Here is a 10,000-nt window from a genome sequence, read left to right as displayed (position 1 = left end):
TCCCGGTCTCAGACGGGTTCCATTAATGGAGCCCCTCCCACAATAACACCAAATCAAACGGAGTCCAGTCAAAGCAGCTAATCCAATCGGAACGAAGAAAAGGTGAGCATGGATGAGGTCTAAAGCAGCTCCATCGCCCAGAGAGACACCGGACGAGAAGATACAAGGAGAGGAGTGAGAGACTGATGGGGAGAGAGAGAGAGAGAGAGAGAGAGAGAGAGAGAGAGAGAGAGAGAGAGAGAGAGAGAGAGGGAGAGAGGCAGAGAGAGAGAGGGAGAGAGAGAGAGAGAGAGAGAGAGAGAGAGAGACTGATGGGGAGAGAGAGAGCGAGAGAGAGTGAGACTGATGTGGAGAGAGAGAGAGAGCGAGAGAGAGAGAGAGAGAGAGAGAGAGTCAGAGAGAGAGAGAGAGAGCGAGAGAGAGACTGATGGGGAGAGAGAGATAGAGTGAGAGATCGAGAGAGAGAGACAGTGAGAGAGACTGATGAGGAGAGCGAGAGCGAGAGAGAGAGAGAGAGAGAGAGAGACAGAGAGAGAGAGGTGAAAATAGAGCAGACGAGGCCCAGGCCATGCATGGCTGCTCTCCTTTGGAGCCGACACACTTAAGAGTCGGCGGCTAACAAAGACAGCTAATGCATGAGCAAGGTTGTGTGCGCTGTAGAATAGTGTGTGGGCAACTCATAGAGCCATAGCCATAGGCACTGAGACGACACACACACACACACACACAGACACACACACACACACACAGACACAAAAAACTCACTTAGTAGATACGGTCCTGACCTCAATGTGGATAATTTTCAGATGAGCTAATTCTACATAACATAGTGAGAAGGATCTGAGTTGAGGGGTCGTCCTGAAACACTGTTCACTGTACTAACTGACTGTTCACTGTACTGACTGACTGTTTACTGCACTGATTCACTGTTCACTGTACTGACTGACTGTTCACTGTACTGACTGACTGTTCACTGTACAGATTCACTGTTCACTGTACCGACTGACTGTTCACTGTACTGACTGACTGTTCACTGTACTGATTCACTGTTCACTGTACTGACTTACTGTTCACTGTACTGATTCACTGTTCACTGTACTGACTGACTGTTCACTGTACTGACTGACTGTTCACTGTACTGATTCACTGTACTGATTCACTGTTCACTGTACTGACTGACTATTCACTGTACTGACTGTTCACTGAACTGATTCACTGTTCACTTTACTGACTGACTGTTCACTGTACTGACTGACTATTCACTGTACTGACTGACTGTTCACTGTACTGACTGACTGTTCACTGTACTGATTCACTGTTCACTGTACTGATTCACTGTTCACTGTACTGACTGACTGTTCACTGTACTGATTCACTGTTCACTGTACTGACTGACTGTTCACTGTACTGACTGACTGTTCACTGTACTGATTGACTGTTCACTGAACTGACTGACTGTTCACTGTACAGACTGACTGTTCACTGGACTGATTGACTGTTCACTGTACTGACTGACTGTTCACTGTACCGATTGACTGTTCACTGTTCACTGTAGTGACTGTTCACTGTACTGACTGACTGTTCACTGTACTGACTGACTGCACTCTACTATCATTTTGACCTCAGAACTAGGCAGCAAAGTTGAATTAAAGAAATTGGCTGTTTCCTTAAATTTAAATACAGCTCTATTTATACTATTAACAAGGTAACAAAGGCTGTTTGGGAAGTCTGGAGTGAGTCAATAACAATAAACTGACTATTATTCTCAATTATATAGCAAATAATCAAATAACCATTATTATAAATCATTAAATTCACTAATTCCCAGTCAGAGAGAGCTCAAATCAGGGTACACATGGATGTATAAATTCGACCACAAGATGGTGCTGTTATGTCAGGTTAAAGGACTAGCTAGCAGCATTGGCTGCTTGGGGTACAGACTGAACAGCTAGAGCTGCATGTTGGAGTATGGCCAGTGGATTCTGGTTCTGCTAAGTTAAAGTTTATACACTCATGGTTAGGCCAAGCTAAAATCTTACAATGGTATTACTGTAATCATCTCAACATATTAGCCACACCCACAGACATACACACCACCAGAAACGAAGAACCACACACACACACACACACACACACACACACACACACACACACACACACACACACACACACACACACACACACACACACACACACACACACTAGTAATGCGCGATATAAACGATATACGATATAAACGATAAAAAAATGGCCTACGATAGATTTTAATTCTATCGCTCTATCGCGATAATGCATGTTGATGACGCAAAATACAATGTTTAATTTTTGGTTTGGTGCGGTTCCATTTCACATTGCAATTTTCGCAACATTGCCGGAATTTGTCAACAAACCCTCATGTGTGCAAAGAACGTTAAATCATTGGACAAAAAGGTCCGGGGGGGGGGAAGCACCGGTGAAAGTAAACAATCATGGATATCCAGCGTGATAAACATTGATCTGCGGAGCGATCCAACTCCTTCTCCCTCATCCTGACTCGGAATGTGTTAAATGCATCGGCAATTTTAAGTTATGTTTTCCAGCATACTTTTTACTTTCTTTTGTCGGACCGTCGGGTGGTGGCTCAACATGGAGCAAAGAGGAGACGGAATGTCTTTTGGATATCGGACCCAAATATCCAATAGACATTCCGTCTCCTCTTTGCTCCATGTTGAGCAACGTCTCCAGGACCACCTCTCCGGCTGGGTCAACCTCCTTTTGATGGTAAAAATATCACGTAATCGACAAAAATCTTAACAACCAATGATCGATCATCAATTAATCATACCCATCCCTAATTGTCAGTGTCTGTTCCTTATCTAAAAAGACACCAGTTTTTCCTGTTCTCTGCATCTTGGGTGGCATTTAACAACCAAGGAATTAAACTAAGTGTAGTGCCTTTTAGAATGGTTTGCACTTAAGGAAAGAAACCTCAATACTAATTTTATTCATCTGCAACATTATGTTGTATGATTACAGTGTTTCACAATAAATGTTCTCAAAATGACATGCTATATTTCTCTTTTTTTCAAATACATTTAGCAGTTTGGCTTTCCTTAGAGTCTATGTAACCTGTTTTGAAACGGTTATTTTATGATTTTATATCGTGATATATATCGTTATCGCAAATGCTGCAATGTATATCGCAATATGGATTTTAGGCCATATCGCCCATCCCTAACACACACACACACACACACACACACACACACACACACACACACACACAACACACACACACACACACACACACACACACCTCTCTGAGCTGAAGCGTCTCCTTGTCCTTCTGCTCCAATAGGCCCTCTAGATGGTGGATGGTCATCTCTGCGTCGGCCAATCGCCTCGTGAGTTCGTGGTCCTCCTCGGTTGCCCTTGACGACAGCCCTTTGCTCTGCAGCATCTCCAGCAGCTTCTTGATGGACTCGTCCCTACGCCAAGACACAACGCACGGTTCATCAACACAGCACCCAACACACAACGCACACAGCACCCACACACAACACACACAGCACCCACACACAACGCACGGTTCATCAACACACAACGCACCACAGCACCCACACACAACGCACGGTTCATCAACACACAACGCACACAGCACCCACACACAACGCATTGGTTCATCAACACAGCACCCACACACACCGCACACAGCACCCACACACAACGCACACAGCACCCACACACAACGCACACAGCACCCACACACAGCGCACTACAGCACCCACACACAACGCACATAGCACCCACACACAATGCACGGTTCATCAACACAGCACCCACACACACCGCACACAGCGCCCACACACAACGCACGGTTCATCAACACAGCACCCACACAGCACCCACACACAACGCACGGTTCATCAACACAGCACCCACACAGCACCCACACACAACGCACACAGCACCCACACACAACGCACACAGCACCCACACACAACGCACGGTTCATCAACACAGCACCCACACACAATCGCACACAGCACCCACACACAAGGCACACAGCACCCACACACAACGCACACAGCACCCACACACAACGCACGGTTCATCAACACAGCACCCACACACAACGCACGGTTCATCAACACACAACGCACGGTTCATCAACACAGCACCCACACACAACGCACGGTTCATCAACCCAGCACCCCGACACAACGCACACAGCACCCCGACACAAGGCGTGGTCATCTGAGCGTAGGCCCAGCGGCTCAAGGTGGCCTCTCAGACATTAGACTCACATCTCAGAACTGAAGGCAGATCAATATGGGCCAACGCAACATTCCTTCACCACATAGATGTGTTGAGATCAGGCCAATTGATGAACTTTATTCACAGCCATCCACACATGACATAAGCAGCCTGTGTGACTGACCGTCCAGGGACTAAGGCCCTGGCGTCTCGGGGGGCGCAGGATAAGGGGCCGTGAACCCCCTCTGTGAGGTATACTGACCACATCGACACGCGGGGAGCCCCCGAGGGCTCTGCACTCCATAAGCAGGAGCCCTTTCACATTGTTGGGTTTGCTTTTGGTGCTCTACTTGTTGATGTTTGATTTCAATTCTTCATCATTAATTATTAATCTATCCATTTTAATCTGCCTGGTGTCAAGCGTTGACTGATTATTTTTATCACACCCGTGCCCTCTCCCTCTCTCTCTCTCTCTCCCTCCCTCTCTCTCTCTCTCCCTCCCTCTCTTTCTCCCTCCCTCTCTCTCCCTCTCTCTCTCTCTCCTTCCCTCTCTCTCTCTCTCTCCCTCCTTCTCTCTCTCTCTCTCCCTCTCTCACCCTCTATCTCTCTCTCCCTCCCTCTCTCACCTTCCCTCTCTCCCTCCCTCTCTCCCTCCCTCTCTCTCTCTCTCTCCCTCCCTCTCCCTCTCTCTCTCTCCCTCTCTCTCTCTCCCTCCCTCTCTCACCTTCCCTCTCTCCCTCCTTCTCTCACCTTCCCTCTCCTCCTCTCCCTCCCACTCTCACCTTCCCTCTCCTCCTCCCTCCCTCTCACCTTCCCTCTCCTCCTCTCCCTCCTTCTCCCTCTCTCACCTTCCCTCTCCTCCTCTCCCTCCCTCTCACCTTCCCTCTCCTTCTCTCACCTTCCCTCTCCTTCTCTCCCTCCCTGTCCCTCTCTCACCTTCCCTCTCCTTCTCTCCCTCCCTCTCTCACCTTCCCTCTCCTCCTCTCCCTCCCTCTCTCACCTTCCCTCTCCTCCTCCCTCCCTCTCACCTTCCCTCTCCCTCTCTCCCTCCCTCTCTCCCTCTCTCACCTTCCCTCTCTCCCTCCCTCTCTCACCTCCCCTCTCCTTCTCTCCCTCTCCCTCTCTCCCTCCCTCTCCTCCCCTCCCTTCCTCTCTCACCTTCCCTCTCCTCCTCCCTCCCTCTCACCTTCCCTCTCCTTCTCTCCCTCCCTCTCACCTTCCCTCTCCTCCTCTCCCTCCCTCTCTCACCTTCCCTCTCCTCCTCTCCCTCCCTCTCTCACCTTCCCTCTCCTCCTCTCCCTCCCTCTCACCTTCCCTCTCCTTCTCTCACATCCCCTCTCCTTCTCTCACCTTCCCTCTCCTTCTCTCACCTTCCCTCTCCCTCTCTCCCTCCCTCTCCTCCTCTCCCTCCCTCTCACCTTCCCTCTCCTTCTCTCACCTCCCCTCTCCTTCTCTCCCTCCCTCTCCTTCTCTCCCTCCCTCTTCCTCTCTCCCTCCCTCTCCTCCTCTCCCTCCCTCTCCCTCTCTCACCTTCCCTCTCCTCCTCTGCCTCCCTCTCTCACCTTCCCTCTCCTCCTCTCCCTCCCTCTCACCTTCCCTCTCTCTCTCCTTCTCTCAGTCTCAGACTCCCTCCATCCCCTAACCTCCTTCCTCTCTCTCTCTCTCCCCCTCCCCCCTCTTACCTGGCGTTGAGTGTGTGCTTCTGCGTGTCGATGCGTAGTTCCATCTCCTCCAGGGTCTTCCTCAGGAGGAAGAGTTCCTTGGCTTGCCGCTCGTAGTCGCTGTGCAGCCGCAGGAAGTTCTCCTCGGTCATCTCTCCCAGGCCGCCACCCTCCCCGTAGTCCGTGTGCAGCAGCTGGTTCAGGTCCCGCTGGACGTGGAGCTCGTCCTGCAAGGCCTGGATGGTGACCTGGAGGTGCTGGGGGAGACGGAGGAGAGAGAGGGAGGAGGGGGAGACGGGGGAGAGAGGAGCGTTAAGGCCTGGATGGTGACCTGGAGGTGCTGGGGGAGACGGGGGAGAGAGAGGGAGGAGGGGGAGACGGGGGAGAGAGGAGCGTTAAGGCCTGGATGGTGACCTGTAGGTGCTGGGGGGAGACGGGGGAGAGAGGGGGAGGAGGGGGAGACGGGGGAGAGAGTCATCTGGATGGAGCTGTCTGAGGGGTGGACCTTAAGGGAGAGGCCCTTAAGGCAGAGGCCCTTAAGGGAGAGGCCCTTAAGGGAGCTGTCTGAGGGGTGGACCTTAAGGGAGAGGCCCTTAAGGGAGAGGCCCTTAAGGGAGCTGTCTGAGGGGTGGACCTTAAGGGAGAGGACCTTAAGGGAGCTGTCTGAGGGGTGGACCTTAAGGGAGAGGCCCTTAAGGGAGAGGCCCTTAAGGGAGCTGTCTGAGGGGTGGACCTTAAGGGAGAGGACCTTAAGGGAGCTGTCTGAGGGGTGGACCTTAAGGGAGAGGACCTTAAGGGAGCTGTCTGAGGGGTGGACCTTAAGGGAGAGGCCCTTAAGGGAGAGGCCCTTAAGGGAGCTGTCTGAGGGGTGGACCTTAAGGGAGAGGACCTTAAGGGAGCAGTCTGAGGGGTGGACCTTAAGGGAGAGGACCTTAAGGGAGCTGTCTGAGGGGTGGACCTTAAGGGAGAGACCTTAAGGGAGCTGTCTGAGGGGTGGACCTTAAGGGAGAGGACCTTAAGGGAGCTGTCTGAGAGGTTGACCTTAAGGGAGAGGACCTTAAGGGAGCTGTCTGAGGGGTGGACCTTAAGGGAGAGGCCCTTAAGGGAGAGGCCCTTAAGGGAGCTGTCTGAGGGGTGGACCTTAAGGGAGAGGACCTTAAGGGAGCTGTCTGAGGGGTGGACCTTAAGAGAGAGGACCTTAAGGGAGCTGTCTGAGGGGTGGACCTTAAGGGAGAGGACCTTAAGGGAGCAGTCTGAGGGGTACATTGAGGGCGGTTCATTTTGTGCGTGTGTGTGCATTAGTGTGCATTTTTTTGTATTTGTTTATTAGTGTGCATGTGTATATCCGGTGTGTTAGTGTTTTGGTATTTGTGTGTATCAGTGTGTGTGTGCGTGACGTCACACCAATGTCCCCCAGCCGTCTCACATGCGTCACACAAACCATGGAGAGCAAGCCTCTCTCTCGCCCTTTAGCTCGCCCACGGGAACACAAACAACACACAGCTCAACAATACCAACCATGCACCACAAACACACAATGAAACACATGCAATCTCACACACACACACAGACACACGCAGTAATATTCAGTACACTCCCATACACAAACACACTCCCACACACACTCCCACACACACACACACATACAAACATACACACACACACACACACACACACACACACACACACTCACTGACTGTCTCAGATAGAGGAGGCATTTGATGTGTGTCTGTGCATGCTTATGGTGTTGTGTGTGTCCACGACATGCATGTTTGTGTGTGTAAGTGTGTGCGTGAGTGCGTGTGCCCATGCATGTGTGCGATGACTCATGCATCACTCAGGCAGAGCCTCCCTCGATGGCCTGTTGGTCGGCCGTCAACATGTACACACACACACTCACACTCACACACACTCACACACAGAGGAACCAGGGCACACAACCGACCTCACACACACTCACACACACACACACACACACACACACAGAGGAACCAGGGCACACAACCGACCTCACAAACACTCACACACACACACAGAGGAACCAGGGCACACAACCGACCTCACACACTCACACACACACACACACAGAGGAACCAGAGGCCGCGGGGCTGGGCTGACATTAGCATGACTTCCCTGAAGGCAGAGGGGCCGAGCTACCCTGGTCCCTCCTACCGCCTCTACCTAATAGATAGGTGTCCTGATAAACCGCCAATCTCTGTCATCGTCCATATACCTAATAGATAGGTGTCCTGATAAACCGCCAATCTCTGTCATCGTCCATATACCTAATAGATAGGTGTCCTGATAAACCGCCTATCTCTGTCATCGTGCATATACCTAATAGATAGGTGTCCTGATAAACCGCCTATCTCTGTCATCATCCATATACCTAATAGATAGGGGTCCTGATAAACCGCCTATCTCTGTCATCGTCCATTTACCTAATAGATAGGTGTCCTGATAAACCGCCTATCTCTGTCATCGTCCATATACCTAATAGATAGGTGTCCTGATAAACCGCCTATCTCTGTCATCGTGCATATACCTAATAGATAGGTGTCCTGATAAACCGCCTATCTCTGTCATCGTCCATATACCTAATAGATAGGTGTCCTGATAAACCGCCTATCTCTGTCATCGTCCATATACCTAATAGATAGGTGTCCTGATAAACCGCCTATCTCTGTCATCGTCCATATACCTCATAGATAGGTGTCCTGATAAACCGCCTATCTGTCATCGTCCATATACCTAATAGATAGGTGTCCTGATAAACCGCCTATCTGTCATCGTCCATATACCTAATAGATAGGTGTCCTGATAAACCGCCTATCTGTCATCGTCCATATACCTAATAGATAGGTGTCCTGGTAAACCGTCCATGTGCCACGTTTAGATGGTAAAAAGCTGCATGCTCGTCCAATAAATACAAATGTACAAGCACAAGGTTAAAACAGGAAAAATGAATAAGGAAGGGAATTAATGAAGTGATACTTCCAATAATAATGGTCCGAAGTTTTTGCATGCACAAACACATATACACACTCACTTTATGGAAACTAAACACTCACAGGCCAGCATAACTTTGTTTGGTCAGTCAAGCAAATGCACACATTATACCAAGATCATCTGCAAGTGAACGGGAAACATTGGACAACACACACACACACACAGACACACACACACAAAAGCGATGTGGAAGTGCATAGTGGTCCTGCTGGAGGCCAGCTGGGATGTCCCCAGCAGAGGGCGCTGTACCGGCTGGTCCTCAGCAGAGGGCGCTATACCGGCTGGTCCTCAGCAGAGGGCGCTATACCGGCTGGTCCCCAGCAGAGGGCGCTGTACCGGCTGGTCCTCAGCAGAGGGCGCTATACCGGCTGGTCCCCAGCAGAGGGCGCTATACCGGCTGCCAACCAGCCTGCAGGCCTCCATAGAATACCATCATAACCTAAAGCGTTAGGGATTCCTACTACAGTGTGTTACCACTTTCTCTGCTCTGCATCCAAGAAACAAGAGAATAAAAAGCACACTGTTATTTTCCTTGTCCAGAAATAGCATTGTGTTTAAGACATCCAAACCATGCTTCTGTTGAAGGCTACCGACGACTCCAACTACAAATAAACACAGGCAAAGAGAAAGGTCTGCATATGGCTGAAACCCACTGGAATGTCCTCCCGTTGCATTTCCCACCCTGACGCGTGATATCTGACCCATAAGTCGACCTGATACAAACTAACTGACCATCTGCCCTCCTCCTCCTCCTGGATTGAACAGCTTGTGATGGGAACACTGGTTTAGCCGTTTCTAGTTGAATATAGGGGCTCTGTGCAACGCACGCACACACAAGCACATATCACCAGTAGCACCGCTAACCACAGACACATACTGCTAGGGTGTGCAATATCTTCAAGAGGGAGAGGGAGAGACAGAGAGAGACAGAGAGAGAGAGAGAGAGAGAGAGAGAGAGAGAGAGAGAGAGAGAGAGAGAGAGAAAGAGAGAGACAGAGAGAGAGAGAGAGAGAGAGAGAGAGACAGAGAGCGAGAGGGAGAGAGAAAGAGGGGAGAGAGGAGAGAGGGAGAGAGAGAGAGAGGGGGGAGAGAGA

General features: G+C 50.4%; 1 protein-coding gene across 1 annotated transcript in view; it reads right to left on the bottom strand.

Moving 5' to 3' along the window:
- Window positions 1-10,000, bottom strand: part of LOC307075102 (ELKS/Rab6-interacting/CAST family member 1-like) — a gene marked incomplete at its 3' end in the record, with an annotated part of 43,665 nt that overhangs the window by 11,154 nt on the left and 22,511 nt on the right. Inside the window, exons 5-6 of the mRNA XM_079735607.1 lie at window positions 5,919-6,154; window positions 3,296-3,467 (exon numbers count right to left, since the gene is read on the bottom strand). Coding sequence (XP_079591733.1) covers window positions 3,296-3,467; window positions 5,919-6,154 — 408 coding nt within the window. The remainder of the gene's footprint in view (window positions 1-3,295; window positions 3,468-5,918; window positions 6,155-10,000) is intronic.

The sequence above is a fragment of the Pollachius pollachius genome (assembly GCF_949987615.1).
Source record: "Pollachius pollachius genome assembly, chromosome: 4".
In the NCBI taxonomy this organism is placed as follows: domain Eukaryota; kingdom Metazoa; phylum Chordata; class Actinopteri; order Gadiformes; family Gadidae; genus Pollachius; species Pollachius pollachius.
Note: the sequence above shows the minus strand (reverse complement) of the source record. Positions and strands in the feature narration are given on the sequence as shown.